Source organism: Solanum tuberosum, unplaced genomic scaffold (assembly GCF_000226075.1).
Source record: "Solanum tuberosum cultivar DM 1-3 516 R44 unplaced genomic scaffold, SolTub_3.0 scf00017, whole genome shotgun sequence".
Lineage (NCBI taxonomy): Eukaryota > Viridiplantae > Streptophyta > Magnoliopsida > Solanales > Solanaceae > Solanum > Solanum tuberosum.
Window position 1 is genome coordinate 360,139 of NW_006238943.1, and position 19,473 is coordinate 379,611.

Genomic DNA, 19,473 nt, shown 5'->3' on the forward strand with positions numbered 1-19,473 from the left:
AAATGTATATTATATTTGGTTTGGTTTGGTTTTGATAATTTTAAAACCGATTAAGTTGGTTTGGTTTTGGTTTTGACCAATAACCGATCCAAACCAACCCGTGAACACCCCTAATGTCAATATATAAAAGTTACTCTACATTCAAGGGTGCGTTCTAGTACGTAATCAATGAAATGGATTAAAAATTCTCAGGTTTATATTCCAAAAGAGATAATATAAACTGATATAGAGTACTGTTCAATTTATGAGTTCATTTAAACCTAATAGTGTTATATATGTACTAAATTTTTTAAATTAAACAATAGTGATAACATCCACAAGTAAAGTTTGAGAGGTAGAATTACTGCCGACTCAATGCTTATAAAAATAAGACATATACTTTAGTTTCCCAATTTTAGAGGCTTCATTTTATGAAAAATATATATATATTTTTAAAAGATATTCTTTTATTCTCCTTTAACTTCAATCAAGTAGAAGAAATCAATAAAACATTATTACGTCTTCGTACATTTATTCGCGAATATTCACATTATTATTTTTTAAACTCCTTTAATACGCTATGATAAATTAGACTAATACTTTGTTAAAAAATATGAATCCACTGTCAAAAAGTATTGAACAAAGTCAATTGCAAGCCTGTTTGAATCGATTTATTTTATGTATTTTTAAATCAAAAACATTTATAGACAATTTTGTCAAACTTATTACACATAAAATAATATTAAACAATTTAATTGATTTTGCATGATATTTGCCCATACTATTGTGTAGCAAAAAAGATAGTGGAGTGGTGAGTGTAAGTGAGCCCACACTTTTGGGGAGTGGGAAAAAAAATGAAAAAAAGTATAAATAGTTGAGCCCCTCTTTACTTTTTCCTTTGCCTATTCATAAAATAATTTAAACCAAGAAATTTATTACAAAGTGCCTATTATATACTAACAACAAAAAAAATACTCCCATTACACCTTTTTTTATTTTTATCTTTTGTTCTTTTCACTCTTTTCAAATTTTAAGTACACAAAGTGTATTGGTAGATTGTGGAATATTTGGATGATGAGTGAAGAACATAAGGAGAAAATCATGGCTGAGGTTGTTGATAATGATGGAAAAATTGGTGTTTGTGAAAAAGAATTTGTCATTTCAACACCTAAGGTGACTATGCTTTCTATTTGTTTTGCTTCTTTTGTTGTTTTGTTGTTGTTGTGCTTTCATGTCTTGTTTGTTTAGTGGATTTTTACACGAATTTATACTTCACGTGGAAAGTAACGAGTTCAGATGAACCTGTTATGAGAAAGCTCCATCCATTCCGGCTTGTTGTATATATAGTAGATGTCCCTATCCCAACTTATCTGAGACTGTCGAAGTATATTTTGAATTTTCTTAGTGAAAACTCTGACTCTGTCACAGTATTTGTCCCATAGTCTTTTGTTTTCTTATTTTGGTTTGTTTGATAAGAAGGAGAAATGAAAAGAGAGTTTATGAGTCTTTTGTTGTTTTGTGTACTTCTGTGTAACTGTGTTTTTATCTTGGCTGTTTGTTTTGTTATTACAGTTTGAATTGTCTATTTGTAACTTGTTGTTGTATGTAACTTTTGAAGGGGAGCCTTAGAGCAATGGTAAAAGTTGTCTCTGTGTAACCTATAGGTCACGGGTTTTGAGTGTAAAGACATCTTATTATGTCCTTTTTCTTAATGTGGTTAGGACTTGGGAGTGTTATGAATTTGTAGTATAGTTGGAGATGTTGATCAAGTTCTTGAACTGAATTGCTTTGTGTTTCGACAAAGTTAGGACCCCGAGTGCATTTCTTGATCACTAGTTTACTAAACGAACTTATTTGTTCTTCGTTGTACAGATCGAGAGGTCATCCACGATTACTGAAGAAACAACACATGCTAAACATTGGAGGAAACCAAACCTATCCTTAGACATACCTTCAAGAACGTTAGACGCCTCTCCTCAAGAGTTAGTTCAGATTAAAAGACCATTCACGCCTACACCGAAGAGGGTGAATTTCCTTTTGACACCTAGTACTTGTGATTCAAGAATAACTACTTCATCACCTGGTCCCTCCCCGTGTCGTGGAAAAGCAACTATTAGAAACCTTTTCCCTAAACTGAGCTTGAAATCACGTATGAATTCGGATACAGAGAAGATAACTGTCCCAGATTCAGGTCCAACTGCTGCAGTTGTGCCACAACAAGAGAAGGTATCCATTTCAAGGTCATGGTCACTTTCTAAAATGTTTACGCCTCGTATCAAGAGGACCTCATCTTTGCCCGTTACACCAATTGCTCATTCAAATCCAGAGTCTATTAGTGGAAGCATCAGCAACTCTCTAACACTTGGTGTAAGTTCTATGGACATTGTTTGATTGATTTCATATTAAGTATCTTACGTTCCTTTTTAGTCTGTTCCGAAAAGAGTCTCTTTCTATATCTAACATCTTTAGTTTAAGACCACAAGATTCGAAAGTCTATCTTTATTTCTTGAACTCCATGTCTTAAACTAAGACGCTTAAATTGGGACGGATGGAATAGTTGGATTCTTGGTAATTTTTTGATGCATTCATTTGAAATACGATATGTTGTTATTGCAGACAAAGGAAACACATGTGTGCATTTCACGATCGATGTCTTTACCAGTCATTAACAAAGAAAAAGAGGGAAGCAATAGGAGAGTAGAATTTTTCTTTCGAGTTATTCCTTCAACGCCTCAAGTGAAGGATGTGGATTCTTCCTCAGTTCCAGCTACGAGTCCAGCGAAAGTACCTGGTAAACAATTGCTTCAAATCAATTTGATTCTTGTTATATTTTGATTATAAGCATTCATAGGCTTTGATGTATTACTCTCTCCGTTTCAATTTGTTTGCCTGGTTTTGACTTGACATAGAGTTTAAGAAAGTAAAGAAGACTTCTGAATCTTGCGGTCTTAAACATGTCATGTTGCCAAAAAAGGAAAGATATATTCTTTTTGAAACGGACTAAAAAGGAAAGTAAGACTAACGAATTGAAACAGAGGGATTGTTAAAGATGCCACCGTCTTGATGTCTTGACTCTTGATGTACCCTTTTGATTATTTTTTTCTCTCAGAGGAAAATGAGCAGGGTGGTGAAGATATACCAGAAGAGGAAGCTGTTTGTCGAATTTGCCTAGTTGAGTTGTGTGAAGGCGGAGAGACACTTAAGATGGAATGCAGCTGCAAAGGCGAACTTGCTTTGGCTCATCAAGAATGTGCTTTAAAATGGTTTAGTATCAAAGGTAACAAGACATGTGATGTGTGCAAACAAGAAGTCAAGAATCTCCCCGTTACACTCTTGCGTATGCAAAGTGTTCGAAATGCAAATGCAGGATCCAATAGGTATCGGTATATGGAATTAAATGGACACAGGTAAATGTCTTTTCATCATTTTAACATACGCCCTTCTACTTTTCGTAGAAATTTTAGCAGCTAAGACAGAAAAGATCCCACCTTTCTCGCGTCACCTTACTGAAACTGACATACATATATACAAGATTCCTCACGTTTGAACGAAAAAGTCATGTTCTGTTTTTGATCAGCACACAACATTGTTAGACCATAAAAGAAGTTACTATACTCTCTCTTCTCGTTCCTCGTTTCTCTGCTTATCCTACTGGTTACTTTCAACTATTGATACTAAGATCGCGGTGTTAGTTTCAATAAAACGTCTTTATCAATGGCGACTCAATAAAATTCGGTTCCTGACTTTTGCTACACTGGACAGGGTTTGGCAGGAATTACCAATTCTTGTCATTGTCAGCATGCTTGCCTACTTTTGTTTTCTTGAGCAGCTACTGGTATGTTTAGAAGATCGTCTTTATCTCGAGAGAAAACAGTCATCTAATGTATTTATCGTACTAAATTTGAAGTTGTCCCGTCTGCAGGTTGGGAAAATGGGTACCGGTGCAATTGCTATTTCACTTCCCTTTTCTTGTGTACTAGGCCTACTCGCGTCAATGACATCTTCAACTATGGGTATGTGATTTATCATTAACGGTAACATTTAACAAGCTTTGATCTATCAAATGCATTAGTCGCGTCATAAGTCAAGTGGACTTGCCAATTCAGTTGAAATCAACTAATTAGGAAAGAAGATAGATACATTGGATCTTCGTTTGGTTATTTCTCGAAAAATGCTGTCAAGGATCTTATGTCCATTGTGTCTTTTTTTGTATTTTGACTATGGTATTATCTCTGGTGCAGTTAAGCGAAGGTTTGTTTGGGTATATGCATCGGTCCAATTCGCCTTAGTAGTACTATTTGCACATATCTTCTACTCTTTGGTAAGTTAATACTCCCTCCGTCTCATTTCAAGTGTCTTTTTTGCCTAAGAAAGATGTTACAAAATAATTGTCGCTTTAGAAAATCAAGAGAGAATTAGATTACTCCGAAACTTTCAAGAATGTTATGGCCAAATGCCCCCTTAAAATGAGACGAACGGAGTATCTAATGATATTGATGGAAATTGTGTTTTTGAGCTTACTAGATATACTGAACTGATTAAATTTTACATCTGTATGATATGTTAGGTTCGCGTGCAACCAGTTCTTTCGATTCTGCTATCAACATTTGCTGGCTTTGGAGTTGCAATGAGTGCAAGTTCGTTACTCGTTGAGTTCTTTAGATGGAAAAGGCGACGAGCAGCCTTGTTAGAACAGCAGCAAAATGCAGAGATGATTTTGCCTCCAGGAGGATGGCCACATATGAATCAACCTGCTACAACGTCTCGTGTAGGTCCTCAAAATCATCAGCACGATATAGAAAATCCCGAGACGTTTAGTTGGAGCTAGATTGTGTCTTGTGTTACTGTTATAGCCAAAAAAGAGTTGAGTGATTTGTTCATCCAGAGTTGTGGAGATTGATGTTTAGTACAAATTAGAAGTTTATTGTGTTCTACTACAGGAAAAACAGAAATAGTTGATGTTGTTGTTTGTATTGCTGAAAGAATATGTAAAAAGTGAAATGCATATATATAAGTAGAAGAGAGTATAGAAAGGTGTTTTTAAGGGAAAATTACGATTTTACGAGTCATGATGAACGACTATGACTTTAAGTACAATTTTCATTCGATCTGATTTTAACTTGTTCATAAGACATGCCGGATGGACAAACTTGCCGTGTTCACAAGTCTTGTCGGATAAGTGTATGATTTATTTTTTTGATAATCGTAGTGTTCAGGTTAGTTTGCACCTCGACTATTTTCACGGACTATCTGTTACCTCCCACCAGGTTACTCTGTCCACCAAAAACAGGACAAATCAAATGCATGATTTAAAGTAATTTTTTTTTCTATTTATCTTTTAATTGTTCACAAGTTATACTAGATTGATAAAATTAATTTACATTATTCAACTTTTCACAAGTTATGCAGGATTAATAAGACTGAATATATCTTCATTCTACCTATCTCGTTAGATTATTGACAAATCTTACCGTATTGGTCTAACTAGCATGTGTTTGTTAAATTATTTTTTAGATGAATTAAATCATTTTAGGTCAAGGTAAAAAAAACAAATTAGGATACATAGTGAAGTTTAATTGAAGAAAAAAACCCTAATTAACTTAATTCCATGACATTTAGAAGGAAAGTGTTTCCTACTAATTCCTAGTAAATATTTTTTTATTTCTAAACTAAAACTCGAACTCAAGATTTCATACTTTCAATCACATCTCTTAGGGATCGTTTGATATGCTGCACAAACATATATAGTATAAAAAGTCAATACTCTTGCCGTCTTTATTTGTATATAACCGTTTGTATTTCAAAAGTCAAACATTTTATTTTGACTGTAAATTCGGACGTACAACTTTTATTTTGACTGTAAATTCAGACGTACAACTTTTATTTTGACTGTGAATTCTCGTTTCCAATCGACCATCTGAGCTTCTAAGATTTCGGGTCTACCAATTTAGACCTCATAGCATGTTAAGGTTGATAAAATGTGTAGCAATTGGCGGCTGAACCTCCAACGAAATAGGGCATACATAGTTTGTAGACTGCACTTTCTTGAGATATATATATAAACAGAGGAAAGTTGCAGAAGGGCAGCTTGATGAATTGCAGCAGACCCACAAAAATAGCCCAAATTCTGCCTATTTTCAACTCTTTCATATACCCTCGAGGTGCTCTTTCATATTCACTCATCGTTAGTCTTCTCTCCCTTTTCTTCTTTTATTGTACTCTTTTATTTTTATGTCAGCACTTCAATTTTCACTTTTATCTGTTCCAAGAATATTTTACAACTTTATCTTCCCTTTTAGGGTGTGCTTGGTATGAATAAAAATGCTTTCTTGGAGAAAAATAAGTGATTTTTGATTTGTTTTCTTGTGTTTTGTTAGTACAATATTGTCTCAAGAATATTTGTATATAATCTAGACAAATAGTACTAGTGCTGGGTATAGGTGTGGAGGTGGTGGGGATGGGGATATGAGAGGATGGGGTGGAGTATGGTGGAGAGAGTGTGCTTGGTATGAATAAAAATGCAATCTTGGAAAAAGAATGATTTTTTTAAAACTTATTTTCTTGTATTCAGTACATATTTAGGTAATATTATTTCAAAAATATTTGTATATAATCTAGTCGATACTATGAGGATGAGCTGAGTGCAGGTGTGGGGGGTGGGGGGGGAATGGAGGCTATGAGAGGATGGGGTGGAGTATGATGGAGATAGTGTGGGGGTGGGGGTGGAGGACAATCATGCCAGAATTAGAACTTGTTTTTCTATTTTCACTAGGAAAGAGTTTTTACTCCAAATATTTTGAGCAACCAAAAATGAGAAAACTGCAAAACACTTCCTCCTACCAAACATACCCTTAGTCTTTCTTATAGTTTTTGTTTCCAGTTTAGCTTAGACCTTACAAAGATTAAAACTTTTTGGTTTCTTGTTTTTTTTTGGTTGACAGGTGTGGAAAAAATTGGATTTTTGAACTTGTGGGCAAGAAGTAGGAAGGGTTTTAGTGCAGTTAGTGTGAAGAAAATGGGTTGGAGTTTGGAGAATCCTGATGGGGATGTGGAGACTAAGAAGGCTACTGTGTCTCCTGCAGCAGAAGATTATGGTCAAGAGGCAATTGAAGCTATCAGGGCTGGGAAAGTCATAGCTGTTCCCACTGACACACTGTATGGCTTTGCTTGTGATGCTTGGTATGTCTCTACTTTGTTTTTCTTCATTTGATGATAAGTTCAACACACCAAAAATGTCATGTTAGATACATAGTAGTGTAATTTTATGAGCATGCTTGGTACAAATAAATTCGGAAACAACATTCTCTATCCCATAAACATAGGGGTAAGGACTGTGTACGTCCTCCCCTTCTCAGATCCCACATGTGGGATTGCAACTGGATATGTTGTTGTTGCTGCTTGGTACAAATAATCTGTTAGTACTCTTGGGTTTTGGTCTATTTTGTATTGGAAGAAAATAATTAGATTGGAGATAGTGTTGTCAGAAGTGCGTGTAAGCCCTGAAGTGAGGCGCAAAACATGTTGAGCGCTTCGCCTTGCTTTGCGGGAGCATCAATGTCGTCATCAAGGAAGACATACTTTTCCTTTTCAATGAGCGTAATTCGGAAGAGGGGATATTTGATATTTCAGCTTACCGATTTTGATTTTTTTTTTCATTTTCTTTGTTCATATATTTGTTATTCATGCTTATAATTATTAGTCTTGGACTATACATTCAAATTTATAAAAAAAGATTCCACTTGCGCCTTTCTTTATTAAAGCCCACACTTTATCTGCGCAACACTTAAAGCCCCAACAAACCTTAGAGCTTGTTTTTATCTTTTTGCCTTTGATACACTGATTGGAGAGGAAAGGGTAGAATTGAATTAAACATTATGCTTGGATAGTAAAACGTAGGAGTTGTGCTGCAAAGTACTCTAAAGTGTGTTGTTGATATTTTCGCCTTAGGTTCAATGTTACTCATTTAGAGCTTAGATTTTGCATTGACGCCCGAATAATCTTTACTAAATTTCTTAGCATGAAAAGATCGGCCTTTGATTACATTGCCTTCACTTTGATAAGCCAGTAGAAGAACCAATTAGGAGAAGTAGGAGGTCAAGGCATGACATCTCTACTGGTAGTAAAAAATTAATAATCATGAAGCCTATGTGGACAAGGAGATGTTGGATAAATCAGAACAAAAAGAAATTTCAGTGCTAAAAAAATAGAGGAAACGCTCTGGAAGCAATGCTCCTAGGCACACTCTTGTTACACTTTAGTAAAGGGTTCCTCTGGTCTATGAGTTAAGCTGTGTTTTGATATTGGTATGGTTTGAAGTCACTACACTGCATTGGTTTCAAATTGAATATGATGCTTTGGCTGAGGGCAAGGCGCAAAATCATCAAACAGCGTCTCAGGAATCTCTAGGAGACAGATTAATTAGCTACAAAGAAGCAGTAAAAGGTGGTTCTATTAGTGATACTGTTTGCCAAACATGCTTTTAGCTGACAATGAAACTGAGAACATAACTGACATTGAGGAGAGCAATCAAGGCCATGACTCCTTAAGGAAGATTGATGACATTTTTCTTTGTGCTAGTGAGTTCATATAGTCTTCCGTATGAGCAACAAAGAAAGAAAAAGGCTTTTCTTTTTACGTGAAATTTGTATATGGAGTTCATCCTTTTTCATTGTTTAGCAATCAAAGTGGCAATTGCATGATTTCATATATATATATTTTAAAAAGCTTATCCTTCACAGGCTATTGCATTAACTTCTTGACTGAACAGAAAGTCTCAAACATTCTTGTTGTTTCACTGTTCGTTTGACCTAGAAATTTATCAAAAAGACAATTTACTTTGTTGTTTATTTATCTAAGTCGTATTTATGGAAAGTCTGATTTAATTTTATATGATGAATTGCTGTAGTTCTGCTGAGGCAGTGAATCGTATATATGAGATCAAAGGACGTAAGCATACAAGTCCTCTGGCTATTTGTGTTGGCGATGTTCATGACATAAAACACTATGCTGTGACAGATCATCTGCCTCATGGCTTGCTTGACTGCCTGCTTCCTGGACCCGTGACTTTGGTCTTAACGCGAGGTTAGTAGTTAAATGTTATGTCAACAAATGCTGCATTCACGGGTATCCTTCAAAGGTTAAATATCTCAAGTTAGTACTACTTCATTGTAACATACTAACTGTAAGTAACTTGTTGACACACTTGAATAAGGAGCAAGATGAGTCACTCTCCTAGGCAAACACTGGCCCATGTTCAGTAGTTTAAGAAACTTTTATCTTTCTCATATGAATCTTCTATACTGGATGCTGAATTCAGATATTCTACAGGTGAGTCAAGTATTCTTGAGAAGTCATTAAACCCTGGATTAGAGAGCATAGGGGTTCGAGTGCCAGACTGTAACTTCATCAGGGTGATTGCCCGTGGTTCTAGAAGTGCCCTTGCACTTACTAGTGCAAACCTCAGCGGACAACCTAGTAGCATAGACATCAAAGATTTCGAGAACCTCTGGGAGCACTGTGCATATGTCTATGATGGTGGAATTCTTCCAGCTGGGCGAGCTGGATCGACAGTGGTGGATCTTACTAAGCTGGGGAAGTACAAGATACTAAGACCTGGAAGGTAAGCTTCCAGTACCTAGGGACTAGGGTGCAAACTACTGTTGAGATGAACTGATATCTTTCTGAGAACGCTTCAAAAGAGTCGACTTCTTAAATGAATGAGTTGAACCAGAAAACACTTGAGCTGATGCTTATTAATTTAGAAATGTAGAGATTAGGTATAAAGAGCCAGAATTTTAAGCATGCTTAAACTTGGCATTCGTATAAAAGTCATTTTTATTAGTCATGTGTCGGGAAGGGCAATGAAAGCATCAGCTTGCCTGGATATTTCAACCTTTCTTTGATGCATGCCAGAAACTGCTCTCACGTCTCCAATTGTTTCATCACTTATCTGTTAGGAATGGCAAATTGCAAAATACTTGGACATGAAAAACTCAGACTAGAAGGAAATGCTTCAATCAGTGCCTAAAAGGCTTCTAACTTTATACCTTAGCTTTCCTTTGCTTTCTGACTAGAAGTTCCAGTGCGACTGACATTCCTTCAAACCATGGAATTTTCATTTATTTTTTTGATAATCGTGGTGTCTGGGCCAACTTTTGTGCACCTCGACTAATTCCATGGAATACCTGTCACCTCCTACCAACACAACAAGTACTAATACCAGTACTAGATAACTCTATCCACCAAGGCTAGGACAGATGGGAAGAAGTTCAAAAACACTAAGACCATGCCACAAAAGATTCCTTTGGAGGATTTCTCCAAAAAATTGGAAATGCTTATTACATCATTTTTCACTCAATTCATTCTTCTAACAAATGTCATCTCTCTTTTGCCTAGTTCATCTTTTTGCTTATGTGTTCTAGTCCATATATTGTTGATTGTAGCCATGACATCTTCCTTTTACGCATTTGCAAAAAAATAAATTGTTTGAGCCTTCGAGGGCTCAAAACGATCTTCATGTATCTAGATTCCTGTCTGGTGCAATTCCTCTAAACAATGTCTGTCATGCACTTGTTGTATACAATTATCTTTGTGTTGTTGAAACAACTATTCTTCATTTTTTACCGTTTGGACTAGAAATTCATTATACTACTGTTGTGCTTAAATTTGATGAATTACTTTACCTATGACAGTGCAAAGGAGGAGACCGTTGCTATCCTTGAAAGACACTCACTACTGGAAGATGGAACCGGAGATTAGCAAGCCGCTGTTCAAGTTGAAGCTGTTCAGCAAAACGAACCTCGTGCCTGAGTTTGTAAAGTACAATTCATAAAAACTTGACTCGATGCAGTTGTGCTTCCTTTCTGTCTTTGGAAAGCTTTCGTGTTTCTATTTGGAGTCGAAATCACTTCGAGTAGAGGAGAGGAACACACGTTTGTTCATGCATTGTTTAGTTTGTTAATTGAAGTGTTCTAGTCACTTACTAAATAGGATTCAAAGTGTGTTTATCATTTCCCATTTGAGAGCATTTACAATGTAATGAATCATGTTGTAACATGAAAACCTCATATTTTGAATTTTTTGACTTTTGAGATTCATTAGTGTCTTGCTTATGAATAATGAATGGAAAAAAGTTCTATTTATTCCTCAAAAATGTCAAATGATTTTGATTTACTCAATGTCTTTTTTTTTTGGTAGAAATATTTACTCCAATGTCAAGTTGGTTTTATTTGTTAAAAGTTATGTTCAATCAAGAGTATGCAATAGTATATCATTTTGAATTTCAAATTATTTGTCGTGATTTCTAAAAATAGTTATTCCAAATTATTTATTATTTTAGAAATTCAAGATAAGAATCAAGGGTTTTTCGGAAACAATCTCTCTATAGGGATAAGGTTTGCTTACACTCTATCATTCTAAAACTTTACTTGTAAAATTTTGTTGAATATGTTGTTGTTAGAAGTTCAAGATAAATTAATTATTCTTTTCTCGTTTTTATCCTTACTTGTAACTGCGTTTTTGGATAGTATTGCCACTTTAATTATTGGATGATAACACATAAATGAAGTAAATATTTGTTGAAGGAAAATTATATCTCAATACATAAATATATAATGGTACGATAGTTAAAAAAAGTTTCTTAATTAATAAGTACTTTTTAAAGAAGAGTGTAAAAGAGAAACACTGACAAATGATTTGAGACGGAAGGATTACACTTTATCTCGGGATTATCGTACGAATTCACGGACTAAATTATCTTGGGAGTATAGTAAAAATTCACAGACTAAATTATCTCGAAATTTCAATCCTGAGATTTAATGGGATATTCAAGATTAAGGTAATTGAGATCAAATTTATATTGTTGTTTGGTTGACAATTGGTTGACAATACACATTGATCATATTGTCAACCAAACATAATATAAAATTAATCCAAAACTTTATCCCGCATATCAAACAACACAAACTAAATCATCCTGATTATAGTCCTAAAATTATTATTCTTAGACTAATTTTTCCCATCTGGATTAAGGTAAGATTTTCATAATTAAGTCTGAGATAAAATTTATACTACATTTGATTGACAATATAAATTTATCCTTACATTAACCAAATGTTTTATTAATTTTATCCCCGTCTTACTTCTAAGATACTTTACCTTATCCGCGTATTAAAACCAATAAGGAACTAGCAAAAAAAAAAAGGATTGAGGTGGCACTTATCTTGGAATTAAGAGGGGTTGTTTGAAATAATCGAAAACAAGATGGGCCTTTTAGCACATTTACAATTTTCTCTCTTCAAAACCTCAATGGATCACCTCCATTAGAGAAGCTTCAGTTAAACCCCAGACAGTTGAAGAAGAAGAAGAAAGACATAAAGAAGAAAAATATGAAGATAGAAGAGGTGCAATCAACAATCAAGAATCAGAGAATTGCAACTCATACTCACATTAAAGGCCTTGGTCTTGAGGTAATTTCTTCATTTACCCCAAAACCCCTCTTTGCCTCTGTTCACTATTTTTGAGATTTTAGGAAAAATTTAAGGTGAAATTGTTTTTATTTGGTGTTTGGGTTCATGGGTTGTTGAGTTTTGGTGTTAAATTTGCATAAAGCTGCTATCTTGTGCTGGTTCTAGCCAACCTCTTCTTCGCTTTTGTGTATTGTTTTTGACCTTTTAGGAATTATTTGGTTAACTTGCTGTTATTTGGTGTTTGGGTTTATGGGTTTTTGAGCTTTTGAGTTGTTGGTGGTATAATTTGCATAAAGCTGCTATCTTGTGCTGACTTCGCTTATGTGTATTGTATTTGATCTTTTAGGGATTTTTTTGGGGTTAATTTGTTCTTATTTGGTGTTTGGGTTTATGGGTTTTTGAGATTTGGTGTTAAAATTTGCATAAAACTGATATCTTGTGCTAATTCTACCCAACCGCCTCTTTGCTTCTGTGTACTGTTTTTGACCTTTTAGGCAGATTTTTCCTGGTCAACATGCTCTTATTTGGTGTTTGGGTTTAAGGGATTTTGAGTTTTGGTGTTAAAATTTGGGTAAAGCTACTATCTTGTGCTGGTTTAACTCAAACCCCCTCTTCACTTTTGTCTACTATTTTTGATCTTTTAGGAATTTTTTTGGGTAAACTTGCTTGCTCTTGTTTGGTGTTTGGGTTTATGGGTTTTTGAGTTATGGTGTTAAATTTGCTTAAAGCTGATATCTTGTGCCGGTTCTACCCAACCCCTCTTGGTCTGTGGTTACTAATTAATACCCTTTTTAGGAGATTATTTGGATTAGTTTTCTTTTGGGAGTTTGTATTGAGGGTATTTGGACTAGCTGATATATTTCCCTAAAGTTGTTATCTTCTGCTGGTTCTTTACAACTTATTTGGATGGTTGTTACTCATTGTATTGTTAATCTAAGTACAATGTTTGTTTTGATTGTTAGTTACATTTTTGTGCATTGTATTGTTAAATCTCCTGTAACATCGAGAAGAACATTTTATGTAAGAGTGGTTGGATTGTAATGTTATTTCTCTTACCCATTGTACCTTTACTTATTGTTTCATAATCTTATTTCCCTATTTATCCTCTTTCTAGTGAACTCAACCCTATAGTCTATTAGACCTCTCCGCCTCACATTTCTAGTTGCTTCCCATTGAAATGATGGGTAACTACTAGCAACCATCTGAACAAGCTATTAGTTACCAAACACTTTCTTGCATTTGATGTTTAACTTTCATGTATGTGTGTAATGATTTGCTAACAAATGGGTGATTAAATGTGACTATGTTGTGTTATATGATAGCCCAATGGGACACCACTACCATTGGCAGCTGGGTTTGTAGGTCAGGCTGCAGCCAGAGAAGCTGCAGGGCTTGTGGTTGATATGATACGCCAAAAGAAGATGGCTGGTCGGGCTTTACTGCTAGCTGGTCCGCCTGGCACAGGGAAGACAGCTCTTGCCCTTGGTATATCACAAGAACTTGGAAGCAAGGTGCATTCTTTGTACTCTTTTGATTGTGGATTTAATGCTTCTATTTTATCAAACTTATTATGTGTGAACTTTATTTACCAGTATTGGAATGAAATGGGCTCAAATAGAGTGGAATTCATATAGAGGATTCAATGATTCAAATAACCGAGCCCAACTAGCTTAGGGTGCAATTGATTGATTGAATATTGATAATGTGTGAGCTGATTGGGCATTTTAATTTCTCCTTGTTTATTGAGATGAAATTTACTTAAAATTTTATTAGGGTGAGCAATCCAAAATATAGCCTGTGCCATAATTGTTGCATTGACTTCAATATTGCAGGTTCCATTTTGCCCGATGGTTGGATCCGAAGTGTTTTCATCAGAAGTGAAGAAAACTGAGGTTTTAATGGAAAATTTCCGACGAGCTATTGGTCTCCGTATCAAGGAAAATAAGGAAGTTTATGAAGGAGAGGCAAGTCCCCTAGTCTATCCCATTTGTCGTTTCAATTTTGCTAGTCTTTGATACAATAATTCTGCAATGATTTTTTTTTTGTTGTGAAGTTGATCTTCATTTGTTTATTTTTTTTAATGTAGGTGACTGAACTATCTCCAGAAGAGGGTGAGAGTGTGACAGGTGGATATGGTAAAAGCATTAGTCATGTTATAATTGGGTTAAAAACTGTCAAAGGTACCAAACAGTTGAAGCTTGACTCCACAATATATGATGCCTTAATTAAAGAGAAGGTAAGTCTGCAACATTACTTGAGCCGAGGGTCTATCGGAAACAGTCTCTCTACCCTCACAAGGTAAGGGGTAAGGCTGCATACATACCACTCTCCCCAAACCCCACTTGTGGGATTACACAAGGCTTGTTGTTGTTGTTGTAAGTTCTGCAACATATCTGTCAGTGAAGTATCAAATTTTTTAATATGTTTGATAAGCAGGATAATGAGGATATACAATATTTCCTCTTTCTTAACATCCGATGTTTGAAATCTAGACTGAAGCATTTTTCTCTTGAGTAAATTAAGTAACCTTCATGTCATTCTTATTAATCATGCTCTTAGAAGTCACTGGGGAAATTGCATTTAGTCTTTAATTTACTTCAGTCTCATTTATGCTTATTCTGCATGGGCGCTTATTCTTCTCTGTTGGTATCTCCTGCCTCCATGATATATGTGCAGGTAGCTGTTGGTGATGTCATTTACATTGAATCGAACAGTGGAGCAGTTAAAAGAGTGGGCAGGAGTGATGCTTTTGCTACAGAATTTGATCTTGAGGCTGAGGAGTATGTTCCACTTCCTAAAGGAGAGGTTCACAAGAAGAAGGAAATAGTCCAGGTTCTTCTCATTTTTTTGTTTTGCTATGGCACAGATAAAGATTACCCTGGCATGTATACATGTAGTTGTTTTTCTCAAATAGTCTATTTGTTCTATGGCTTAGCCATGAAATACTCTTATTTTGGGTGCTTTAAAGATCATAGTTCATCTTTGCGAGCACACTTGAATGTTTGAAGGGTATAAAATTCTGTATATTATTTGGAGTGGTGAGGAAAGAGATTTCTTAGCTAGATTGTGATGACCAGAAATTCAGGCTCCCGATAACGAATATCTTATTGGTTTGGTTATCGGTTTAAGGCACCGATAAACCTACCCGGTAATACACAAAACCGGACCAAACCGACTGATAAGCACCCCTATAGTCCATAGCACTTACAACTTAATATAGTGGTAGGTTTAAAGCACCCAAGTACCTGATTTTGACACAAGTTTTTTTAGGAGGAAATCAGCTGTCTCCTTATTGCAATATTTATTTATCCGATCTTCTATAGATTACCTGCCATAATTGCCTGCTTGTGAGATTTTGATCAAACTAAATATGCAAGCATCCGTATTTTTTTGTTTTAGACAAATGATATCACTACTTTAATGGCCTTTTGTGAGGGAAATCAATTGCAGGAACATGAAAACAAAAAATTCTGTACTTAATTGCATGCAGTATTGTTTTCCACCAGGATGTTACATTGCATGATCTTGATGCTGCAAATGCACGGCCACAAGGAGGACAAGATATATTGTCCCTTATGGGTCAAATGATGAAACCTAGAAAAACCGAGATTACTGACAAGTTGCGGCAAGAGATAAACAAGGTAGATCTATTGGTTCTAGTAGTCCTCTGAGACTGTGAATTTAGTATTTAACGCATGCGTCATTGTGGTCTTATTTCTCTGCAGGTTGTCAATCGTTATGTTGACGAAGGTGTTGCAGAACTTGTTCCTGGTGTCTTATTTATTGATGAGGTTCATTTTCCATTCATATAACATCGTGTTTGATAATTCATTTAACACCACCCTGTCCCCTCCGGTAACTAATTGGAGAAAACATCTTTGGCGGCAGGTTCATATGCTTGATATGGAATGCTTTTCATACTTGAATCGTGCCTTGGAATGTTCACTGTCTCCAATTGTGATTTTTGCCACTAACAGAGGCATTTGTACTGTCAGGTATATGAGTGTCCATGCAAAACCAAGCTTTAAAAATACATCAAGTTGGAAAGTTTCCATTTTATTGATTTCTTTATCCTGGGGCTTTTTATAATTTGCTTTCTGGCTGCATTAAATCAAACCATTGTGTGTTGAATGAAGTGGTTAGAAATACAGGACAAATTGTCACTTTTCTATATCAAAATATGCCTACATGGGCCATGCAATTATCGATTTCAAACTTACATGACAATTTGTTTGTCTGATTTTGACTTGGCACGGAGTTTTAAGAAAATAAAAGAACTTTTGAATCTTGTGGTCTTAGACTAAAGATTTGTAGAATATACCAAAATGTCCTTTAATCTTGTGCTCTTAAAAGACTTACACTAATGATTTGTAGAATGTATCAAAATGCCCTATAATTTTGTGGTCTTATGTGGAAAGTTGAAAATACAGAGTTGCCAAAGAAGGAAAGAGACATTTTATTTTGAAACGGACTAATAAGGGAAGTAAGATCAAACAAATTGAAACGGAGGGGTACATGTTTTTGGCTTTGTAGACACCTTAGAAGTATGTACAGATACATGTAATGTCTGAGATAAATTAGTTGTCACCAACAAACGTATCTCTTTGCAGAGGAACAGACATGACTAGTCCACATGGCATTCCACTTGACTTGTTAGATCGGTTGTTGATTGTCAGAACGGAAACTTATGGTCCAGCTGAAATGATACAGGTTTGCCGTTCATGCTAGTTTGTTCAACATTTATTTGTACATCTTATTGATCTCGACCTGAACATGTGCAATTTCGTTGCATTTTCTTGATGGATGTTTCTTTTGAGTGCCTGGGCAGATATTAGCTATACGTGCTCAGGTGGAGGGACTAGAAATAGATGAAGAGAGCCTTGCGTATTTGGGAGAGATTGGACAACAAGCTTCTTTAAGGTCGGATTTAACTTGTTGGTTTTGTAACGCCAGAATGTCAATTCATTTTTTTAATTAGAAGTAACCGATGCTCAATTCTTCTCTTTGTCCAGGCATGCTGTTCACCTGCTATCGCCAGCTAGTGTAGTCGCCAAAATGAATGGTCGTGATAAAATCTGCAAGGTACTTGTCCCGTCACATTCTTTATCATTTGCCTATATGAGGTCCGAACGATATTTTACTTAGCCATTCACTTTTTAGGTGGATCTCGACGAAGTGACTTCATTGTACCTAGATGCAAAGTCTTCTGCAAGACTTCTTCAGGAGCAGCAGGATAGATACATCTCATGATAAATTGTGTACTATGGTATCAATTCTCAAGCTTATTTTTTTATAGGTGTTCATACCCAAATTGCATTTTGCAAGTCAATTTGTTTCATTTAAGATTTTGCTGTTTCATGAGATTGCAATATAACTAGGCTTCTGGAATAGGAGAGGCTCTCTTCTATATTTATATCTTCCCTCCTATTGTATCGTCCTAGTAGATCGCTCCCGCTTGACTCTACTTGAATAGAGGAGAGACATAAGTTCTACAAACGTGTATGTAAGTTAAGCATGACAATTGGTTCCTTGCTTCAAGATTAGATTGAAGGCATTTTGCCAGCAATGTTTGAACAAGACTCAAGGCAATAGGCTCACCTTTCGGTTCATTGCATGGAAATGACAAAAAGAGAAAAGGAAGCTTTCAGTGGACACAAGCCCTCAAGACTTTGGGAAGTTTGCCCTAGGGTAGTCCTTCCTTTGGAGTTGCTTTTTTCATTTTTCAAAGTGGAATTCCTAGCTCTCATCTATGACATGTGTCAAACTCCACTTTTGTTGTTATCAAGTGGAATGATTCATTCAACCTCGGTATTAGTTACCAAGACGTCAGAGTGTCAAATGTGAATTCTGATACTCTTAGCTGTAAATGCATGTATGATGTAGCATTCTTGCACTAATGGTTGTTCATGCAAACCTTAAAAGGACAACTCGATGCATAAAATATTTTGCATTTATATGAAGAAAAACAAAAGTTGATAAAAATTGTCACACTTAGGTTTTGCTAGTGGCTTCTATTATATTCTCAAACCTCCCTATGGAGAGTTTCGTAAAAGTTTTGCAAAAAAAAATCAATCGGAAGCTATATCATCAAAATATTCATTAGTAATACCCAAAATGTCCAAAAAATGGTGAAGCTTCACGTACTGCTACCTCAACTCATGCGGAGGGTTTCGTGAAGGTTATGAAAATTTTTTGTTCGGAAGTCATATCACCAAAATATTCATTGGTTAACACCCGAAAAAACTAGAAAAATCACCTAAATGCCCAAAATATATATAAAAAATGGTAGGGGCTTCACGTACTGTTCTCCTAATTCCCTATGGAGAGTCTCGTAAAGGTTTTGCAAAAATTGTTCGAAAGTCGTATTAGAAAAATATTAATATGTTAATACACACGAAAAATCAAGAAAATTGCGCAGTTCCTCAAATTTAGCTCGTAAATGCGAATATATGTCTGAAAAATGGTCGGACTGTATGTAGTACTTCCCCAACTCATTACGGAGGTCCTTGTAAAGTTTTTTGAGAAATTTTTTTGGGAGCATTGAGGAGCCAGATCCATAGGCTACACACGAAAAACCAAGAAAATCGCATAATTCCTAAAAGTTGGTTCGTAAATGCGAAAATATGCCTGGAAAAAACAATAGGATTGTACGTAATGCTTCCTCAACTCATTACCGAAGTCTTTGTAAAGTTTTTTCAAATTTTTTTGGGTGCTCCGAAGCGCCAGATCCATGAGCTAATACACATGAAAAACCAAAAAAGTCACCTAATTCCTAGAAATTATCTCGTAAATGCAAAAATATGCTTGAGAAAAAATAGTGGGACTATACATAATGCTTTTCCAACTCATTACGGAGATTCTCAAAAAGTTTTTTTCAGAAAAAAATTGTGTGTGCTCCGAGGGGCCAAATACATGGCCTAATACACACGAAAAACAAAAAAGTCGCATAATTCCTAAAAGTTAACTCGTAAATACGAAAGTATGCCTGAAAAAATGGTGGGACTGTACGTAATGCTTTCCCAACTCA

The 19,473-nt window shown here is 35.5% G+C and overlaps 3 protein-coding genes across 5 annotated transcripts; all 3 read left to right on the plus strand.

The window, feature by feature from the left end:
• The first annotated feature begins 898 nt into the window (after positions 1 to 898).
• On the plus strand, positions 899 to 5,096 carry LOC102578157 (uncharacterized). The gene is made up of 8 exons (XM_006340096.2): positions 899 to 1,152; positions 1,852 to 2,346; positions 2,596 to 2,770; positions 3,089 to 3,386; positions 3,742 to 3,814; positions 3,902 to 3,992; positions 4,221 to 4,300; positions 4,547 to 5,096. Exons 1-8 carry the CDS (start codon positions 1,051 to 1,053, stop codon positions 4,805 to 4,807), a joined length of 1,575 nt encoding a protein of 524 aa, XP_006340158.1. The 5' UTR covers positions 899 to 1,050; the 3' UTR covers positions 4,808 to 5,096.
• An 815-nt stretch (positions 5,097 to 5,911) lies between these two features.
• On the plus strand, positions 5,912 to 11,122 carry LOC102578483 (yrdC domain-containing protein, mitochondrial). Of its 2 annotated transcripts, none has more exons than XM_006340097.2 (5): positions 5,912 to 6,140; positions 6,921 to 7,158; positions 8,885 to 9,060; positions 9,307 to 9,598; positions 10,671 to 11,122. In XM_006340097.2, exons 1-5 carry the CDS (start codon positions 6,071 to 6,073, stop codon positions 10,735 to 10,737), a joined length of 843 nt encoding a protein of 280 aa, XP_006340159.1. In that variant the 5' UTR covers positions 5,912 to 6,070; the 3' UTR covers positions 10,738 to 11,122. The 2 variants fall into 2 exon arrangements, with proteins under 2 accessions (XP_006340159.1, XP_006340160.1); XM_006340098.2 differs by having other exon boundaries at positions 5,964 to 6,163.
• Positions 11,123 to 12,272: 1,150 nt separating this feature from the next.
• LOC102579037 (ruvB-like protein 1) lies at positions 12,273 to 18,370 on the plus strand. 2 transcript variants are annotated; one of them, XM_015315066.1, is made up of 13 exons: positions 12,273 to 12,446; positions 13,769 to 13,957; positions 14,279 to 14,410; positions 14,533 to 14,682; positions 15,123 to 15,278; positions 15,953 to 16,087; positions 16,172 to 16,237; positions 16,335 to 16,441; positions 17,057 to 17,156; positions 17,275 to 17,366; positions 17,459 to 17,528; positions 17,607 to 17,712; positions 17,986 to 18,370. In XM_015315066.1, exons 1-12 carry the CDS (start codon positions 12,366 to 12,368, stop codon positions 17,694 to 17,696), a joined length of 1,368 nt encoding a protein of 455 aa, XP_015170552.1. In that variant the 5' UTR covers positions 12,273 to 12,365; the 3' UTR covers positions 17,697 to 17,712; positions 17,986 to 18,370. The 2 variants fall into 2 exon arrangements, with proteins under 2 accessions (XP_015170552.1, XP_006340161.1); XM_006340099.2 differs by having other exon boundaries at positions 17,607 to 18,339.
• The last annotated feature ends 1,103 nt before the right edge of the window (positions 18,371 to 19,473 follow it).